We start from the raw sequence: 22,395 nt of genomic DNA, 5'->3' as shown, positions 1-22,395 counted from the left end.
GGCCAAAAAACATTTCAAACTTTCATTTTCCTCGACTTTACCTGGACAACACCCATGCAGGAGTCCAGGAAGATGGTCCCTTTGGGCTCCTTGGAGGTGTTTTCATCCTTGTAGAAGTTCAGGTTGTAGGATCCATCGCCCAGCTGAGCCAGATGGAAGTACCTCCTCTTGAAGGACTACAGAGTTAAAATAGATCATGTTAAAAATCTACAGGACCTCTTTCTCTGTTCCTCTAAAAATACAGTAAAATGGAAACAGGGCAAAGCTCCAGGGGAAAATAACCCGGTGGGTGATCCTCCTCAGAGGGAGAAATGAGTTCATCTGTTCAGCCAGTTTATTTTCTATTTGGTTTAAGTTCTGATCTTAAACTTCCAGCTGTTTCACTTTTCCTGCGTCTGATGAATTCTTTGTGCAGCCTGACATCTGAATCCTCTTTTTAAAATCTTTTTAAAGTACTTTTGGGCCTTTTTCTGAAGTGGTTTCTGAAGTGGGATGACTTGACTCGGACCTGGACCTGCACCGAGGAGCTGCAGCTGAGCCAACAGCCTCGGACACCGAAATATTCTACAGGAAGATTGCTGGGATTCTACATTCGCAGCTTCAAGGATGTGGAATAACTCGCTGTAAAAAATCTGCAGAATTTCAGTCTTTTCCTGACTGACCACGTAGAAATACAGATGACAGAAAGAGACTAAACTTACACATCTAATGGAAAATGAAAACATCTAATAGTAAAAACACATAAAAATCATTTCATTATAGGAAATATTATTTAACTTTTATAATACAGTTTCAAATTCATCATAATTTTAATAAAATGTCATTTTAAAAGAAAATAGTCAAACGGCTAAATTAAAGTTTAATATCAATAAAGAATAAAAGAAGTATGTTTTAAATCAAATGTTTTCTTGGTGATATATTGTTTAATTATATAAAATACTGTTTTAATACAAGAATTGCTCAATAAAACCAATTAATCTTTTTACTATTAGTATTGTTTGACCATATTTTTAGGTCATTTAATTATTACTCAAGCTAACATCCTTCTTTAAACATTAAGTAAAGAAAAGATGTAAAGTAAAGGTATGAACTGTGTTCCTATGTTGGAAAGTTTATGATTTATTTCCCCTGGTCTTTCCTGACACTGCTGCTGAAATAGTTTACATTCATTTTTTACAGTGTACAAGCTTTTATTTTTTTATTAATAAAAAAATATTTCTAATAAGTGACATGTCTTAAAAAACATCTAATCTTAATAAAACTAAGGAGGGGTCCAGAGAAACTGGATTTAAACCACAAACGTACATCACACTACCTACCAACCAAAGCTCAGGTCAGCCCTGTAAACGGTTAAATTCCATTAATATAAATACTTTTAAACATAAGAACTTTACAGTAAAGATCATTTTGTGTGAATGATCTGCAGGTTTAGATCATTAACATAATGTTGGACTTCTTGATGTAGATTTGAATTATTGCCTTCACACTCGGTCAAACTAAACTCATTTAATCAGCTCCACCTGTTTGTTCTACTTCCTGTTAACTCAAATATCTAAACATGGATCCATCCTGCCTTGGACCAACGCTTCAGGCTGCTGCTGGTGTAATTTTAACCATGCTTCTGTTTTTCTTTCATTAACCGAAGGGTACCAACAATTTTGTCCACGTGTGTATGAAGCACATGCAAAGCAGATATGAAGCACATGCAAAGCAGATATGAAGCACATGTGAAGATATGAAGCACATGTGAAGCAGATATGAAGCACATGTGAAGCAGATATGAAGCACATGTGAAGCAGATATGAAGCACATGCAGAGCAGATATGAAGCACATGTGAAGCAGATATGAAGCACATGTGAAGATATGAAGCACATGTGAAGCAGATATGAAGCACATGCGAAGCAGATATGAAGCACATGTAAAGCAGATATGAAGCACATGCAGAGCAGATATGAAGCACATGCGAAGCAGATATGAAGCACATGCGAAGCAGATATGAAGCACATGTGAAGCAGATATGAAGCACATGCAAAGCAGATATGAAGCACATGTGAAGCAGATATGAAGCACATGTGAAGCAGATATGAAGCACAAATGAAGCAGATATGAAGCACATGTGAAGCAGATATGAAGCACATGCGAAGCATATACGGATATGTGGATCACATGATAATGTTCACAACCACGTGTTTACATGTGGATTGTGAAAACGTGATTGTGGAACATTATCATGTGATCTACATGTATATTTCTCCAGCTCTGCATCTCTTCCTTTACTAAAGCTGCTGTTTCCGTTTCTTGTACCAGTTTCACATGTTTCTGATGACGGCAGCCATCAAGTTCAGTGTTAAAGCAGACGTTTGTCCTTCATACTATTAGATGCTGTTTTAACTGACCTTCTAACTTATTGAACTGTTGTCTTATGTGTTTCTGTAGCTGTTAGCGGTGCACCCACCCTCATTGTAACACTGATTGCACTGTTCATGTTGCCTTTGTAGAGCCAGCCATGTTTGGAAACTCCTCCCTTCTGAGATCCAAGGGAGGCCGTGTCCTGGAGGGGGTTAAAGAAGGGGATGTTAAAAACATCAAGAAAATAACTAAATATAAATCTGTTGTCTCACACTTGTTTACACAAATGATTTTAGCTGCTCTCCTTCTTCAGGACCAACAGGAGAATTCAGCGTCCTGTAAAGGTCACGACATGAGGGAGGTAGTTACTGGGTGGTGCAGGCCCAGCAGGTTGCTAAACTCAACTAAAACTAATGTCGGCCATCTGTTGCACTTTTTTTCCTCCGTTTGAAAAGAGTTTGTGGAGGTTTTCTGGTTCCAGTTTCCAGAAGTTTGCGTTGGTTATGTTACCTCATCTTTTTCCACGTCTTCATCCACCTCAAACAAGTGAGCCACTAGTTTCTCAGGCCTCAACACTTTACTGAAAGGAGAGAGAAAAGATCCGTTAGACTAGGAATGTCCCGCTCCGGTCCTGCAGGTTTAGATGTTTAACTGCACCAACACACCTTTTTTTAGTGAACACATTTTACAGAAAGCAAAATATAGAAATTGTAGAAGTAATTTTCTTTAATTTCAGTAATCCTTTCATCTTACAATGTTTATCTGACCGAACTGCAGCTGCTGCTTGACCTTCGACCCCTACCAGACCAGCTTTCTACAGGGAACGACTTGCATGAATAAAGTCAAGGCCTAGGCCGTCTACTCCACAACGATTTAACCATGAGACACAACATCTGTAAAGCTCATTCCTGTCTTCAAGGAAAGTGGCTTGTCCAAGGACACATGATGCATTTTTTCAATTGTTTTAATTGTTTCAGTCAGCAGTGCTCCAGGAATAGTCCTGCTTATCTGGGTGGAAACAGGAAGTCTCCTATTGTTGTGAAGGAGGCAGATATCCAAGTTAATAGTGTTCTGGCTAAATAATTCACTGGGCTGTAAACAAAGGGCAGCGTCACTAAACACAATAAGATTTACAGAATGCCTGAGAGGGATTTAGCAGCACGCTGAACTCAGAGGACCATCAGCAAAGCTGCAGAGAAGACATGAACTATCCTCCTGCAAGAAAATCTCATTAAACACAAAATGCAACGACTTGCAAACCTAATGAACCAATATTTTATCCAGAATAGCACAAAGAAAACAAATGACCATTTCATGGAAAATATGAGCTGATAGTGAATCTGATGCAGCAACACGTCTGGAAAAAGGAGCAAGAAAAGGCTGGAAAAGTAATCCAGAAACACCTGGAGGAGCATTTGACAGCTAATCAGGTTAATTAGCAGCAGGTCAGTCCAGGGCCGCAGCTAGCCATCTGGGGCCCCTCAGCACAACTGCTTAGTTGTGGCCTGATTTAGAGAAAAATGTGCCTAAATGGACAAAATATCCACAGTGATGCATAGTTTAATGTTCCCCTAGTAGCTCTAGATCTAGCCCAGTAGCACCAGTTTAATAAAATCTTGTCACAGAACTTTGAGATGAGGAGATAAAATCTTAATAAATGAATTAACCTAGTTTTGCATTAATAATTATTAAAATAATTAAAATTTTCACACCAATTATAACAAAAAGGAGAGCTAAAAGACAAAAAAGAGGTAAAAGCTCTGTACCCCATCTGAGCATCCAGCATGTTGGAGACAAACTTAATGACGGACTCTTCTGGAAACGTTGGGGATACGGGATTACGTCATCTTGTGACATCATAACCAGTCTAAAGGCTGTCAGTAGGGACGGCGTATTAATACTCTGGAGTCAAAAAATCCCGTTCAATACTTTGCTGAGTATTGTTACCTCTGCTGGTACACTACAGGCCATTTGTTTTTTACTTCTGAGAGTTTTAGGCAGTGACGCCACAGTGTCTTCCTTCTGTGTCACATGACCACGGCAGCCTATCAGATGTCATGATGTCATGACGACGCCGTTAGCGATGATGAGGTATAGTTTTGATATTAATTTAATGCAGACCATTGCAGTTTATTATTATATTTATCATATTACTTTTACCTATTTTGTTTTCAATTGAATAAATATGAATAATCTTATATTAATCTGTAGTTTATTTTATCATTTAAAAATATGTGTTTAACTCATCAGTAGAGATGTGACGTTCATGGACGAATCGATTCTTTTGAACAGCTCTTTTAAATGAACGATGGGAACTGAGTCACAGCTGTGAGCTGTTCATTTGTGAGCCATTTTTTTTATATACAAATTTTCCACACTGCCTTCATCAGATTTGTGACATCACAGAAGTCTGATGTCCAACACGCTCCATTCATGTGAAGCATCGATGGGCAGAGAGAATCGTTTGGAAACAAATACTATGAGTTCTATCCTAAACATTTACTAGAATTTGCACTGACAGGTTTATCCTTTTAATCTATATTTTCCTATAACTTTTTTAATCTTGTTTAGTAGATTTCATATAGGTACATATTTTGTTTATTCATTCTTGTATATTGTGAAATTTTGTAAGATATTGTAAGAACGAGCCAGTCTTTTGAATGGCTCTTTGAAATGAACAACTCCTCAAGATCCGGCTCCTTTCAAAGAGCCATGAACGCCATCTCTATAATGAGCTGTACTGTTCATCACTTTCTTTAAAATTTAAAGTGTTTATATTAATATCAAGATCAATACAAATGACCAGAAACTGATGGTATCGCTCTATGAAACACCCGGTACCTTGCTTGTCTGAAGGAATCAGACATAAACTTAACTTAAGGTGCGGAACAGACCGGGGGGGGGGGGGGGGGGGGGGGGGGGTGAGCCACAATGCATTATGGGAAATATGCAAATAAACCCAGAGGACTCACCACAGCAACTGCTACAATATGCTAGCTTAGTAATGTTTTAAGGGTCAGCATAGTTCATAGTGTACCAGACTGGGACATATTACATGTAAATGTCATGTTAAGATCGTTACCGTGGTTACAGAATCAGTTCAGCTGTAGTAGAGGACACTTTTGGAACTCATGGACACAGCGTCCTCTGGACATCACATATGAAAGTGTAGGATCAAGTCTTTTCTGCATGGCTGCAGCTTTGTAAACTGTTAACAGAAACCAATCGGAAGGACCCATCCATGGAGGCGACTTAGCACATCTGGATCGCAGACACTTACTTTGGGAGCTGGCGGAAGTCTCCAGAATATTCCTCATACTTGTAGTTGACCACATGCCAGTCAGACTTGTATGTTTTAATGCACTGCAGACAGAAAGAAAGGGCGGAGTGAGGGGACAGGTCTACTAGAGCATGCATGGCTGAACAAGGACAAGCTCAGGTTTCTAAAACTATTTCTACCAAGTGAGGTAACATCTCATTTTCATCCAAGATGTCGGCTGTTGCCGATGCAGACGTGGCAACATCAGGAAAATGATTTCATCCAAAGGAAAACTGAGTTTAAAACTCACTTAGAGGATGCAAGCATACCTTCTGACTGTGTGAGCAAATTCAGGCCAACTGCATGGACACCATTATCACCAGAAGATGAAGGCAGATACAGCAAGAGAAGAAGAAAGTTGACCCTCCTTCATTTCTGGTCTTTATCATAATGTCATAGAAAAAAACAATCCATACCAGGTCTGAACATTGTGTAATGAACAAAAAAGTAATGAAAAGTGTTGCTTATATGGAATTCATTTCTCATTTATAGTCAGGGATAAAAGGACGTTCGCTTCTAGAAGGTGAACGTCCAATAACATGATCACACGTACATTATTTTACGTATTTGTTATACTTTTCAGAGTTTAGATTTAAATGACAACCTGCCCAGAGACAACAGATGGAAATTAGCCAAAATGGCTAAAATCTGACATATTTACGCAAAAGTGTTCTTTCATGTGTACTCTTCCCATTTTTAATAAATAAACTCAACTAAACAGAATGCAGCGATCTCCAACCTCAAGTCATTTTTTATTCCCAGTAGAAAATTAACAACATCTCACATGATGAAACTGAGACATTTTATCCTGTGATGGATTCATTACCAGCAGGTTGGATATTAAAAGAGCACCTTAGAGAGACGGAGCCTCTCAGACGGAAAGATGGACAGAGACAACGAGCATCTCGAGATTCTGGAACAATGTCAGAAAAATGTTATTCTGACTCCTGTCATTGTAAAAATGGCCTCTGGATTTCATATTAATTATGTGTGACTAAACTACACTACACTAAACTAAACTACACTACACTAAACTAAACTACACTAAACTAAACTACACTAAAATAAAATAAACTACACTACACTAAACTAAACTACACTAAAATAAAATAAACTACACTACACTAAACTAAACTACACTAAAATAAAATAAACTACACTACACTAAAATAAAATAAACTACACTAAATTACACTAAACTAAACTACACTAAAATAAACTACACTAAAATAAAATAAACTAAACTACACTAAACTACACTAAAATAAAATAAACTACACTACACTAAACTAAACTACACTAAAATAAAATAAACTACACTACACTAAAATAAAATAAACTACACTAAATTACACTAAACTAAACTACACTAAAATAAACTACACTACACTAAAATAAACTACACTACACTAAAATAAACTACACTACACTAAACTAAACTACACTACACTAAAATAAACTACACTACACTAAATTACACTAAACTAAACTACACTAAACTAAACTACACTACACTAAAATAAACTACACTACACTAAACTACACTACGCTAAACTAAACTACACTACACTAAAATAAAATAAACTACACTACACTAAATTACACTAAACTAAACTACACTAAACTACACTACACTAAAATAAACTACACTACACTAAACTAAACTACACTACACTAAACTAAACTACACTACACTAAATTACACTAAACTAAACTACACTAAACTACACTACACTAAAATAAACTACACTACACTAAAATAAACTACACTACACTAAACTAAACTACACTACACTAAAATAAAATAAACTACACTACACTAAACTACACTACACTAAACTAAACTACACTACACTAAAATAAACTACACTACACTAAAATAAAATAAACTACACTAAATTACACTAAACTACACTACACTAAACTGAACTAAATTACATTAAACTACACTACACTAAACTAAACAAAATTACACTAAACTAAACTACACTAAACTTAACTGAACACTGTGTGAGTTTGTTATATGAGGTTATAACTTAGTAAACAGTAAAAACCACATGGGGATGGAGCCAGAAGGTCAGTAAAAGGTTCCCGTCTGGATACGATGGCCCAGCTGCTCCAGATGTAGCTATGATGTAATTCCTGGCTCCATCCACGCGGGACTATCACCTACCCCTCTATCAGGCCTCACCCAGCAAACCCCGGCTCTCTGAAACAACTGGAGGTGAAACACCGATGAACTGTGGACTCCATCTGTGACCAATCCACTGCACCCTCACTGTCAGGAGACATGAGGCTGGAGGACACAAGGGAAGTTTATTTAACAAACTCCTCCGCTGGAACATAAAGAACGAGCTCCAGTATCTAGGGGTGAAAACCAGTTACTGTCTGTTCAGAGGAAGAGGAGAACAAAGGACAGTGCAGAGAGGCTGCGGTTTGGGGCAAGGTGAAAGGGTGAAGAATGGCCTAAGCAGGCTTCCATCCAGGTGTGTATTGATTTTACCTCTTGGACAAACAGAGAGTGGGCTTCTTTTTCAGCAGTCTCTGGCACGGTGGAGAACAGAGTCCGGCCCTGGCGCTGCAGGGTGGAGATCTGAGGGGAAGAGACGGAAAGCAGGCATGACAACAAATTCACCCAGGTCCTGTTTTCACGAGTGCTCGGGATTCCATAAAAACCTGCAGGAAACTTCTCTCTGCACTCTCCTTCAGAGGGAGGTCGGGGATTCTCTACAGCTGCTTGGATCAGGATGACTTTAAAGATAAACCCTGATTCTTTTACATTTAATTATCTCCTCTGAGGAACGGCCCTGGGTTAAGTCTGTATGAACAAACTAAAGCCGTGTTGGGGTTAAACGAGTGGCGATAACCGTCATCAAAACAAAGATGGCAGCCGATCGGCCACCTGAAGAGAACCAGGAACAGATGAAAGGGCAAAGGACTCATTTCCACACACTGAGGCATGTGGACACATTTGGTTTTGCTGGATGTTGTGACAGTTCCGGTGTTATCAGCAACCAGATCAGGGTCCGTTTATAAACCCTTCTAAGATCTCAGCGTTAGCCAGACTGCTTCAGAGCAGAACATCCCTGCAGCTAAGTTAATAATGCAGCGTCATAATCAGCAGAATAACAGACAAAAATGGCTCAAAGGAAAAATAACCGACGCTACAGAGAATTAGCTGCAACATGAACTTAGTCCAGTCCTGCTTCTTCCCCCCGTCCAGTCCAATCAGACAGATCCTGTCCGGTCAGTCAGATCCAGTCCGGTCAGTCAGATCCAGTCCGGTCAGTCAGATCCAGTCCAGTCAGTCAGATCTAGTCCGGTCAGTCCAATCCAGTCCAGTCAGTCAGATCCAGTCCGATCAGACAGATCCAGTCCGATCAGACAGATCCTGTCCGGTCAGACAGATCCTGTCCGGTCAGTCAGATCCAGTCCGGTCAGTCCAATCCAGTCCGATCAAACAGATCCTGTCCGGTCAGTCAGATCCAGTCCGGTCAGTCAGATCCAGTCCGGTCAGTCAGATCCTGTCTGGTCAGTAAGATTGAGTGTCAATAGCCATGAAGAAGAAGAGCTACTGTACGCTGCTGCTAGTGCTAACCCTCTTTTCTACCCAGCCCATAGAAACGAATGAGAAGCAACACAGTGACCTGGTTTAGTTCATTCTCTATTCTTACACCAGGAAGCGTTCATGGTCACTGAACTTCTGCCCCAATTCAACCAGTTCACTTGCATTAGTTATCAAGGATGACCCAGACTGCACGAGTTCATTCTTCTTTTCAGCCCTGAGTACAGTTAATACATTTTAAACTTAAAATTATACAGTAAAGTTCATTCTGGTCAATGGTCGGCAGGTTTATATCATTTAATACTCTAGACTGAGGTTAGAATTATTGCCTTCTGACCAGGTGAACTTAAATTTAACGTCCACTTCATCCACCTGTTCTACTTCCTGTTAACCAGCCAATCACAGGGCAGCATGTAGTCATGTAGACGAGGTGAAGACGACCTGCTGAAGTTCAACCTGAGCATCAGAATGAGGCAGAAAGAAGATGTTCGAGACTTTAAAAAGTGGCACACAACTATCTCTAGGGTTTCCAGAGAATGGTGTAAAGAGATGGACATGTCAGCAAACATGCACATTTTCAGATTAACGGACATGTCAGTGAATGCAACAGGACATTTAATGTGAAGTACCGGACTTTCCGTTACTGGCTCAACGGACGTGTCCGTACAGTCCCGATAATTTTCTGTCAGGACATTTTCTCGTTTTTTTCCAGTTTTTCTCAGAGATTGGATTCTAGTGTGCATCTTGTTGGAGGGAAGGATCAACACATCTGGCTGCGAAGGATTAACTCAGCATGTGGCCCGTCCAGTAGTGAACCAGTAAAACCATTCTGAGCTGCTTCTAGCTTATTTTCGAATTTCAGAGCCTATTCTGCTGCATTCCTGCGACTTCAGTGACAGCTAATCAAACCACAGCATCTACGGGGGAGAGATGCTGGCCGCTAATTATCAGCATTCCTTTCCCAGCCATTAAACCGGAGCTTTGAAGGCTGCACTGGGCTGCGGCGATGCTGTGGAGCGGTGCTAAGCATCGGTGAGGGACAAGAGGAAACTCCTCTGGAGTCCGCTTTCATCTTTGAAAAGGAAACAACAGAAGAGTGGCGTGATTCACCCTGACTTGACCTCTTTCCCGTCCCCAGTTAAAATCTTATTATTTGCTAGAACTTGCAAGGCTTCTGCAGAGATCTGCATGAGGAAAAGTTAACTCACAGCTGAACGCTTCGCCTCCCTCCTTCCATCACATCTCTGAGCGAGGCCAGTGACTGTATTTGTGCTGCACATGTTCTTGTTCTTGCCCCTCCCATATGTCTGGCTGGCTCCGTAAACCCGGTGATGTAAACCATATGTCAGGTTAGACAGATGGACGGAGCGGGTCGGTTCCTCGTGGCCATGCACTGCAGACGGCCTCATTATGAAAACCACCCATCATCTACTGATTGTGAAACCGCTGTAGGTTGCAGAGTTCCCACCACACACACACACACACACACACCAACCACGTTAAGATGTCTGCAGCATGAAACATAATTTAATCTGTAAATGCGTTATTAGAATAAGTGGGAGTAAGTGATCGTATTCAGCAATTACAAATTAGACGGGAAGGAATAAAGCAAATGCTGCAGACTAATCCACATTTGATGCTCTATTTAGAAAAGCAGGGAGTGTGTTAAGGTCTCCTGCATCAGGATGAAGGAAGCATCATCATCACCACAGTCTGGGTCTTCGATGGTTTGCGGTGAAACCTCCACTGCTGCTTTGATCTTTTCCTGGAATTCACTGACAGCAATAAAAAGTTTAAAGTTTGGTTTTTGCTTCTTGGGAGACTTCAACCACCGAGGAAAAACAAAGGCCTTTTCCTTTTTTCTCTTCGTCCTCCAAACGGACGTCCCCGAGGTCCGTCTCAGCCCTGCAGTGATGCAATGCTGATTTAGTCCTAAAGGTGAAGAAATCACTCTGCAAGCAGCAAAACGCTGCGTGCACATGTGTGAGAGCTGCAAAAGCCAAACTCCTCATTATACAACTTCATAATGTGAAGATATAAACCGTCTCTGTCCCTGGTTTCCAACGTCTGGTCCAACATTCAAATATAACGTTGCAAAATCCAAAATAAAGATCAATTATCAGGTGTCAAGAGTCTTATTCCCTCCGTTAGCCTCCACCTGGCAAAGCTAAATTTGTTCTGGGTGACAAAGCAGCCAAACCATCTTTCTGCAGGAAATAAAATAAAATAAAATAAATTAAAATAAAATAAAATAAAATAAAATAATTACATTTAAAAATAAGCCAGAAGCATTAAGCATTAGCAGTTTTCAGTATTTTTTGGGGTCATTTGTCATTATTCAGAAGTTGTTTTGTAGAGTTAAACTGTGCAGCAGAGCTGAAGAAGCCTCTGACTGAACATCTCATCTTGATCATTGTTGAGTAGTGGGTGAAGGGTTTGGGTTGAGAAACCTTTGCAAGATTTTTCTTTAAATAATCAGCTGATCTCCAGCACAGTCCTTTTTTAAAATTATTTATTTACTTTTTCCCAGTTTGTTCAGTTTGTTTTAGTCTTAAATTCATGCTGATGTTGCTTCTGGATGTTACTCTGATCAACTTCCACACTCATACTAGTTTTTTCAGATTTACATACTAAGAATATTTAAAAATTTTGTCTTCTTTTTGTCTGGCAAAGTTTCCAACAGCTAAACAGCTTAAACCAGTTTACATTAGCGTGGACATCTCCTTCACCAGTAACCAGAGACAAAGCCACAGCTCTTCAGCTTATTAATCAGGGCGAGACCAAACAAAGACGCATCCTTAGGGCTCAATAAAAACCTTTCTGAGCAGCCTCGCTTCTTACCTGGAAGTCGTCTGCAGGAAACTGCAACATGTCGCGCAGAACATCGCTGAAGATCTGGGTTTTTCTCTGCAGGACCACGTTCTCATAGTCCAGAGGCTCTATGACCTTTGGTTTTACCTAAACAAGCAGAAAACATCATCAGCCCAACCAGTCTGTAGCAGCTTTTAATCCCAGTATAAACCAGTCTGTAGCAGCTTTTAATCCCAGTATAAACCAGTGTGTAACAGCTTTTAATCCCAGTATAAACCAGTCTGTAGCAGCTTTTAATCCCAGTATAAACCAGTCTGTAGCAGCTTTTAATCCCAGTATAAACCAGTGTGTAACAGCTTTTAATCCCAGTATGAACCAGTCTGTAACAGCTTTTAATCCCACTATAAACCAGTCTGTAACAGCTTTTAATCCCAGTATAAACCAGTCTGTAGCAGCTTTTAATCCCAGTATAAACCAGTCTGTAACAGCTTTTAATCCCAGTATAAACCAGTCTGTAGCAGCTTTTAATCCCAGTATAAACCAGTCTGTAGCAGCTTTTAATCCAGTATAAACCAGTCTGTAACAGCTTTTAATCCCAGTATAAACCAGTCTGTAGCAGCTTTTAATCCCAGTATAAACCAGTCTGTAGCAGCTTTTAATCCCAGTATAAACCAGTGTGTAACAGCTTTTAATCCCAGTATGAACCAGTCTGTAACAGCTTTTAATCCCACTATAAACCAGTCTGTAACAGCTTTTAATCCCAGTATAAACCAGTCTGTAGCAGCTTTTAATCCCAGTATAAACCAGTCTGTAACAGCTTTTAATCCCAGTATAAACCAGTCTGTAGCAGCTTTTAATCCCAGTATAAACCAGTCTGTAGCAGCTTTTAATCCCAGTATAAACCAGTCTGTAGCAGCTTTTAATCCCAGTAAAAACCAGTCTGTAGCAGCTTTTAATCCCAGTATAAACCAGTCTGTAGCAGCTTTTAATCCCAGTATAAACCAGTCTGTAGCAGTTTTTAATCCCAGTATAAACCAGTCTGTAACAGCTATTAATCCCAGTATAAACCAGTCTGTAGCAGCTTTTACTCCCAGTATAAACCAGTCTGTAGCAATTTTTAATCCCAGTATAAACCAGTCTGTAACAGCTTTTAATCCCAGTGTAAACCAGTCTGTAACAGCTTTTAATCCCAGTGTAAACCAGTCTGTAACAGCTTTTAAACCCAGTATAAACCAGTCTGTAACAGCTTTTAATCCCAGTATAAACCAGTCTGTAGCAGCTTTTAATCCCAGTATAAACCAGTCTGTAGCAGCTTTTAATCCCAGTATAAACCAGTCTGTAACAGCTTTTAATCCCAGTGTAAACCAGTCTGTAGCAGCTTTTAATCCCAGTATAAACCAGTCTGTAGCAGCTTTTAATCCCAGTATAAACCAGTCTGTAGCAGCTTTTAATCCCAGTATAAACCAGTCTGTAACAGCTTTTAATCCCAGTATAAACCAGTCTGTAGCAGCTATTAATCCCAGTATAAACCAGTCTGTAGCAGCTTTTAATCCCAGTATAAACCAGTCTGTAACAGCTTTTAATCCCAGTATAAACCAGTCTGTAGCAGCTTTTAATCCCAGTATAAACCAGTCTGTAACAGCTTTTAATCCCAGTATAAACCAGTCTGTAACAGCTTTTAATCCCAGTATAAACCAGTCTGTAACAGCTTTTAATCCCAGTATAAACCAGTCTGTAGCAGCTTTTAATCCCAGTATAAACCAGTCTGTAACAGCTTTTAATCCCAGTATAAACCAGTCTGTAGCAGCTTTTAATCCCAGTATAAACCAGTCTGTAACAGCTTTTAATCCCAGTATAAACCAGTCTGTAGCAGCTTTTAATCCCAGTATAAACCAGTCTGTAACAGCTTTTAATCCCAGTATAAACCAGTCTGTAACAGCTTTTAATCCCAGTATAAACCAGTCTGTAACAGCTTTTAATCCCAGTATAAACCAGTCTGTAACAGCTTTTAATCCCAGTATAAACCAGTCTGTAACAGCTTTTAATCCCAATATAAACCAGTCTGTAACAGCTTTTAATCCCAGTATAAACCAGTCTGTAGCAGCTTTTAATCCCAGTATAAACCAGTCTGTAACAGCTTTTAATCCCAGTATAAACCAGTCTGTAGCAGCTTTTAATCCCAGTATAAACCAGTCTGTAGCAGCTTTTAATCCCAGTATAAACCAGTCTGTAACAGCTTTTAATCCCAGTATAAACCAGTCTGTAGCAGCTATTAATCCCAGTATAAACCAGTCTGTAGCAGCTTTTAATCCCAGTATAAACCAGTCTGTAGCAGCTTTTAATCCCATTATAAACCAGTCTGTAGCAGCTTTTAATCCCAGTATAAACCAGTCTGTAACAGCTTTTAATCCCAGTTTAAACCAGTCTGTAACAGCTTTTAATCCCAGTATAAACCAGTCTGTAGCAGCTTTTAATCCCAGTATAAACCAGTCTGTAGCAGCTTTTAATCCCAGTATAAACCAGTCTGTAACAACTTTTAATCCCATTATAAACCAGTCTGTAGCAGCTTTTAATCCCAGTATAAACCAGTCTGTAACAGCTTTTAATCCCAGTATAAACCAGTCTGTAACAGCTTTTAATCCCAGTATAAACCAGTCTGTAACAGCTTTAAATCCCAATATAAACCAGCCTGTAGCAGCTTTTAATCCCAGTATAAACCAGCCTGTAGCAGCTTTTAATCCCAGTATAAACCAGTCTGTAACAGCTTTTAATCCCAGTATAAACCAGTCTGTAGCAGCTTTTAATCCCAGTATAAACCAGTCTGTAACAGCTTTTAATCCCAGTATAAACCAGTCTGTAGCAGCTATTAATCCCAGTATAAACCAGTCTGTAGCAGCTTTTAATCCCAGTATAAACCAGTCTGTAACAGCTTTTAATCCCAGTATGAACCAGTCTGTAACAGCTTTTAATCCCAGTATAAACCAGTCTGTAACAGCTTTTAATCCCAGTATAAACCAGTCTGTAACAGCTTTTAATCCCAATATAAACCAGTCTGTAACAGCTTTTAATCCCAGTATAAACCAGTCTGTAGCAGCTTTTAATCCCAGTATAAACCAGTCTGTAACAGCTTTTAATCCCAGTATAAACCAGTCTGTAGCAGCTTTTAATCCCAGTATAAACCAGTCTGTAACAGCTTTTAATCCCAGTATAAACCAGTCTGTAGCAGCTTTTAATCCCAGTATAAACCAGTCTGTAACAGCTTTTAATCCCAGTATAAACCAGTCTGTAGCAGCTATTAATCCCAGTATAAACCAGTCTGTAGCAGCTTTTAATCCCAGTATAAACCAGTCTGTAACAGCTTTTAATCCCAGTATAAACCAGTCTGTAGCAGCTATTAATCCCAGTATAAACTAGTCTGTAGCAGCTTTTAATCCCAGTATAAACCAGTCTGTAACAGCTTTTAATCCCAGTATAAACCAGCCTGTAACAGCTTTTAATCCCAGTATAAACCAGCCTGTAGCAGCTTTTAATCCCAGTATAAACCAGTCTGTAACAGCTTTTAATCCCAGTATAAACCAGTCTGTAACAGCTTTTAATCCCAGTATAAACCAGTCTGTAGCAGCTATTAATCCCAGTATAAATCAGTCTGTAGCAGCTTTTAATCCCAGTATAAACCAGTCTGTAACAGCTTTTAATCCCAGTATAAACCAGTCTGTAACAGCTTTTAATCCCAGTATAAACCAGTCTGTAACAGCTTTTAATCCCAGTATAAACCAGTCTGTAACAGCTTTTAATCCCAGTATAAACCAGCCTGTAGCAGCTTTTAATCCCAGTATAAACCAGTCTGTAACAGCTTTTAATCCCAGTATAAACCAGTCTGTAGCAGCTATTAATCCCAGTATAAACCAGTCTGTAGCAGCTTTTAATCCCAGTATAAACCAGTCTGTAACAGCTTTTAATCCCAGTATAAACCAGTCTGTAACAGCTTTTAATCCCAGTATAAACCAGTCTGTAGCAGCTATTAATCCCAGTATAAATCAGTCTGTAGCAGCTTTTAATCCCAGTATAAACCAGTCTGTAGCAGCTTCTAATCCCAGTATAAACCAGTCTGTAGCAGCTATTAATCCCAGTATAAACCAGTCTGTAGCAGCTTTTAATCCCAGTATAAACCAGTCTGTAACAGCTTTTAATCCCAGTATAAACCAGTCTGTAACAGCTTTTAATCCCAGTATAAACCAGCCTGTAGCAGCTTTTAATCCCAGTATAAACCAGTCTGTAACAGCTGTTAATCCCAGTATAAACCAGTCTGTAGCAGCTATTAATCCCAGTATAAACCAGTCTGTAACAGCTTTTAATCCCAGTATAAACCAGTCTGTAACAGCTTTTAATCCCAGTATAAACCAGTCTGTAATAGCTTTTAATCCCAGTATAAACCAGTCTGTAACAGCTTTTAATCCCAGTATAAACCAGTCTGTAACAGCTTTTAATCCCAGTATAAACCAGTCTGTAACAGCTTTTAATCCCAGTATAAACCAGTCTGTAGCAGCTATTAATCCCAGTATAAATCAGTCTGTAGCAGCTTTTAATCCCAGTATAAACCAGTCTGTAACAGCTTTTAATCCCAGTATAAACCAGTCTGTAACAGCTTTTAATCCCAGTATAAACCAGTCTGTAACAGCTTTTAATCCCAGTATAAACCAGTCTGTAACAGCTTTTAATCCCAGTATAAACCAGTCTGTAACAGCTTTTAATCCCAGTATAAACCAGTCTGTAACAGCTTTTAATCCCAGTATAAACCAGCCTGTAGCAGCTTTTAATCCCAGTATAAACCAGTCTGTAACAGCTTTTAATCCCAGTATAAACCAGTCTGTAACAGCTTTTAATCCCAGTATAAACCAGTCTGTAGCAGCTTCTAATCCCAGTATAAACCAGTCTGTAACAGCTTTTAATCCCAGTATAAACCAGTCTGTAACAGCTTTTAATCCCAGTATAAACCAGTGTGTAGCAGCTATTAATCCCAGTATAAATCAGTCTGTAGCAGCTTTTAATCCCAGTATAAACCAGTCTGTAACAGCTTTTAATCCCAGTATAAACCAGTCTGTAACAGCTTTTAATCCCAGTATAAACCAGTCTGTAACAGCTTTTAATCCCAGTATAAACCAGTCTGTAACAGCTTTTAATCCCAGTATAAACCAGTCTGTAGCAGCTTTTAATCCCAGTATAAACCAGTCTGTAGCAGCTTTTAATCCCAGTATAAACCAGTCTGTAGCAGCTTTTAATCCCAGTATAAACCAGTCTGTAGCAGCTTTTAATCCCAGTTTAAACTAGTCTGTAGCAGCTTTTAAACCCAGTATAAACCAGTCTGTAGCAGCTTTTAATCCCAGTATAAACCAGTCTGTAGCAGCTTTTAATCCCAGTATAAACCAGTCTGTAGCAGCTTTTAATCCCAGTTTAAACCAGTCTGTAACAGCTTTTAATCCCAGTATAAACCAGTCTGTAACAGCTTTTAATCACAGTATAAACCAGTCTGTAACAGCTTTTAATCCCAGTATAAACCAGTCTGTAGCAGCTTTTAATCCCAGTATAAACCAGTCTGTAACAGCTTTTAATCCCAGTATAAACCAGTCTGTAGCAGCTTTTAATCCCAGTATAAACCAGTCTGTAGCAGATTTTAATCCCAGTATAAACCAGTCTGTAACAGCTTTTAATCCCAGTATAAACCAGTCTGTAACAGCTTTTAATCCCAGTATAAACCAGTCTGTAACAGCTTTTAATCCCAGTATAAACCAGTCTGTAGCAGCTTTTCATCCCAGTATAAACCAGTGTGTAGCAGCTGCTTTGTGGCGCCACCGTGCATCAGAAACGTCTTCTTGGCTTTATTCCAGCCATAGAGGAGCATTATTTTTCTTCTTTTCACACACACATAGAACTTTCTGCTCACTGGTTGATCTTTGGCTGCTCCTGATTGGACGTTATCATCAATCTAAGCTTCATCATCATGTCCAGGTCTAAATAGAGGTCTCTTAGCAACATAGTAGTGATGGTGATGTTTTTATGGTGAAATGTGATAAATAATGCTGTTATCATGGATCATTGTGGATTTACCAGATAGAGTCTCTGAATAAAACTACATTTAGTGGCTGGATTGTAAACCTCCTGGACGGGATAGAAATGCTGGAAAACTTCCGTCAATCAGCTAAAGGGCAGCTATCCATCACAGTTTACCCCACAGAGCTACATGCTACCGCTCCTGGTGGTGGAGGAGATGGAGCTTGGGGAGACCTGCTGGAGGTTTAAGGGTTAAACAACAGTCTGTTTATTTTCTAAACCTGTGACTGTACAGTTAACATCAGTACAGGATAAGTTACAGAGGGAAATGAGCTGTATTCACACTGTCTGGACAACAAGCTGCCATTGTCCTCTCCCAGAAGGCCGGCTGTCAGCTACAGCAGCAGGAACTGGCAGAGATAGCCGTGAATGTGGGTTACGAGAAGAGGGGATGCTGGATGACGAAGGGGCTGGATGGGTGAGCGAGAGTCTCTGTGAGCCATGGTACCAGTCACAGTGTCATGAGCTCACGTTTGAAATCTGAATGCGATAAATGGTCAATGCAGCTCTACAAGCTCATCTGAGAATTTCCAGGAGTACACTCCTCATTCCAAAGCACATCCTCATAACAGAAAATCCATGAAAGAGCTGTTTGGCTGTGAGGAAGATAGCAGAGCTCAGTTCCTGACATTACACTCCCTCAGGACTACAGACATCAGCGTAACATTCCCCAGAAAAGACCTCAGGGATCGCCTGAGGATGCCATCCCTCAAAAAATCCCTCACTGTCAATCTAGCATGCAGATTCCCACGCATGATGCACATGTGTGGCTAAATCTTCGTATTAAGGGTAGATAAACAAGACTTCCATCTGTTTATAACTATACTAAGACTGATTCTTGCATTTAACAGTTGCAGCATTTTTAGTGGATTAAGAACATTTGCATGTCCTCCTACATGCATTGTAACAGCCAAGAGTTTATAGGTTAGCATAAAGGCTGAGAAGAGAAAAGAAAAATTGTTTGGCTCTGACAAAGTAAACCAACAAGAAAAATGTTTTTACAACTAATTAAGTGAAATGTCGTTGATAATTAGGTGTCAGCAGCACAGACTGGATATTTTGGTCTGAGTTGGTTTGAGTTTCCCTTTCTTTCCATTAATAAAAAGATTAAGCATACTTGGTTAAAACTTTCCAAACTAGCCTCAAATAAAAAGTGTCCTACGGTGGCATGTTAACAGAATGAGCCTTTGGTTTGCTTCAAGCTCATTTTTAACCACTGCATTCTAATATATTTACAACAATAGTGCTAACAAGCTAATTTTCAGTTAGCATAATGTTCACATTTCTTTGCAGGGTTAGCATGCTAACACTTAGCATTCAACATTAAGAAGCCTACAGCTGTTGCTGATGGGAATAATGTTAACATACTAATTTTTAGCTGGTATAATATTCATCACATTTATTCATTTTCAGTGTTAGCAAGCTATCAGTTAGCACTCAGCAACCCACTTGTTACTGATGGCAATAGTGTTACCATGCTAAATTTTAGCTAGCATAATATTCACCACGTCTATATTTTCTGGATTAGCAATCAAACACTAGCTGACATTTAAAATGAAGTGTGCGGTTAGTGATGTAAAAATGGTGTTAACGTACAAATTTTTAGTGGACATAACATTCACCACATTAATTTTTTTATTTACAGGGTTAGCATGCTAACACTTAGCGTGTCAACACGACGTTACCTAGAGCGGTTTCTAAAGGGAATGTTGTACGTTTTCTAGGTGTGTAGAAACAAACAAAAACAGATTGAAATTTTGACCAAATGATGATGCCAGCAAAAATTATAAAGATAATTTTCTTATTTTCCCAGTTTTTCTTCAAGTAAGCCCACATAAGATTAGATTAGATAAACTATGAAACAGGTTTGGTTTTCTAGCATTTCATATTAGCCATAAAGAAAATTTTATGGCCAAAATGAGATGTTTTAGGAAAGCTCAGCCACTTTGTTCTACACAAAAACATACTGAGAATTACTAGTATGGCTTCATGTAAAAGCCTTTCAAGCCAGTCATGCAGCAGTTGAGATGTTTTACTTCTGCGCTTCATGTGATGCTAAAACAAAATTCAGAATATTTACATGGAAATTTTAGCCACCTGGTGGTAGTGGTGGAAAATAAAGATGATTAAAAAGTAATTTCATCTCCTAGAGACCATTAAAGTTAGTGTGTAACAGTAATGAAGATCTATGAGGAAAAAATGGAGAAATAACCCATTTATATTAATTTGCAGAGCAGGACACTGGAGTGATCATATTACCAACGTAAAGAGACTTACTGAAGAACATGACTACAGTTAGAGGAGAAGACTTTGCTTTGGGAGGGCCTTGAAGCCAAACATTTAGGAAATTACGGATTTTATTTAGAACATGATGAAAAACCAGCAACAGTGTGATTTTCCTGTGTTCAGTAAAGCCCAGAACATGAGCTGAAAGCAGGGAAGCTGGTGTGGCTTTTCCCAAATGAAAATCGTGGATGAGAAACTAAAGTCTTAGAACTTCAACTGGATTTAAGCTCATCTCCGTCTCCATATCACTGCTCACACAAAGCATGATGGATTATGGGAACCTGACCACGGCAGAGCCGGTTAAAGGGGGCTTGTGTGCAGAACTCCACCAAGAGTGGAGCAAGCAGCCTCTGGCTAACAATATGATGAATTCAACATCACAGGATTTCCCTGCAGCTCAGCTTCATCAGCCAGATGCACCATTAGCGAATGTTATGTCGTCATTCCACACACAAGATCCAGATTACATGGATTAGCCTCTTGGTCTGGAACCAGGAAATACATCACAAACTGAGACCAATTAAACATATGTTCGGCCATGTTTTATCCAACCAATCCTCCATATGCCTCAGCTTTCTGGATGCAAAAGATCATCGGATCAGCTGGACGTTTTCCCATCAGACAAGTTAACGGAAAGCAGCTGTGAGCTCCAGAACTAACTCGCATGAAGACACTATATGAAATGACCGAGGTCCTAGTGAAGGCTGATGGATGGTTGTGCTGTCAGGTTTCAGCTTTCATTAAGAAACTGGTGCATTTGATTCCTTCACTGCACCAACTTTGCATCCGACTTGTCCACCTTGAGGCAGAGGAACAGTTAATGAACAAAGGGAGCCACATGTGCTCCATTTCCTAAAAAAGACCAGCATCCAGCTCCCTGGGGAGGCAAATCCTCACACTGCTATTCCCCATTTCCGTCCAACCTCTTTAAAGACTCTTCAAAGCTGCTGAGATTCTTTTAAAAAGCTTGTTTAAGCAGCCAGAATCTATCAAGTCTCAGAAGAAGAGAGGACTAAAGCAAAGAAAAGGAGGGTAGAGCAGAAACTCACCGCTGCCACCTGTGACCCTGCCTCCACCTCGGCCTCTATCTCAGCCACACTCTTGTACTGCTGTGGAGACTCTATCACCATCTCCCTTTTGGGGGCTTTTCCTCCCCGGCCCTGCATGGTGGTCCGTCCTGCCAGTGTGGAGCTCACCACCAGGTGTGAACCTGCATGGCAGAAAACTGCCTTCAGCCTCTGAAGGTTGTAGGACTGCTGAAGCTTCCAGCAAGATTCCCTGAGTCCTGACGGTCCGGCCTCCCTCTCCCATTCCCTCCCCTGCTCTGTCTCCCATCACGACTCCTCCCACCCTCAAAGCTGTGCAGCTGGAAGTATGTGTGTTTGTATGAACAGTGTGTGATTAGTGCACGTGGGAGAGGAGGGGGAATATCAGCCACTCCCTCATTAGAAACCTGGATGAGGCCCAGAGATCACGCTGTCGTGTGCTCGCCCCACCTGCCTCTTGTTTCACTGTTAGAAATAAAAAACAGCTGATAAAAATAAGATGAGATGAAAAGTTTAAAGCATAAAAACTCAACTCCGCAAGTAGAGGTGCAGGTTACGCTTATAAATATTGCTCCTAAAGTCTGGGATCACAGTTATACCAGCTTTTAACCCTTAAAACTCTGAGCCTTTTTTTCTGTTTTATATAGACCAGTCTGTAACAGCTTTTAATCCCAGTATAAACCAGTCTGTAGCAGCTTTTAATCCCATTATAAACCAGTCTGTAGCAGCTTTTAATCCCAGTATAAACCAGTCTGTAACAGCTTTTAATCCCAGTTTAAACCAGTCTGTAACAGCTTTTAATCCCAGTATAAACCAGTCTGTAGCAGCTTTTAATCCCAGTATAAACCAGTCTGTAGCAGCTTTTAATCCCAGTATAAACCAGTCTGTAACAACTTTTAATCCCATTATA

General features: G+C 39.7%; 1 protein-coding gene across 1 annotated transcript in view; it reads right to left on the bottom strand.

The window, feature by feature from the left end:
• The window catches only part of LOC121635868 (dedicator of cytokinesis protein 9-like), a 73,829-nt gene that overhangs the window by 42,177 nt on the left and 9,257 nt on the right, over positions 1–22,395 (bottom strand). Inside the window, 6 exon segments of the mRNA XM_041979234.1 lie at positions 42–176; positions 2,457–2,552; positions 2,861–2,930; positions 5,631–5,713; positions 8,173–8,262; positions 12,076–12,192. Coding sequence (XP_041835168.1) covers positions 42–176; positions 2,457–2,552; positions 2,861–2,930; positions 5,631–5,713; positions 8,173–8,262; positions 12,076–12,192 — 591 coding nt within the window.

Source organism: Melanotaenia boesemani, chromosome 24, assembly GCF_017639745.1.
Source record: "Melanotaenia boesemani isolate fMelBoe1 chromosome 24, fMelBoe1.pri, whole genome shotgun sequence".
Taxonomy (NCBI): Eukaryota; Metazoa; Chordata; class Actinopteri; order Atheriniformes; family Melanotaeniidae; genus Melanotaenia; species Melanotaenia boesemani.
Note: the sequence above shows the minus strand (reverse complement) of the source record. Positions and strands in the feature narration are given on the sequence as shown.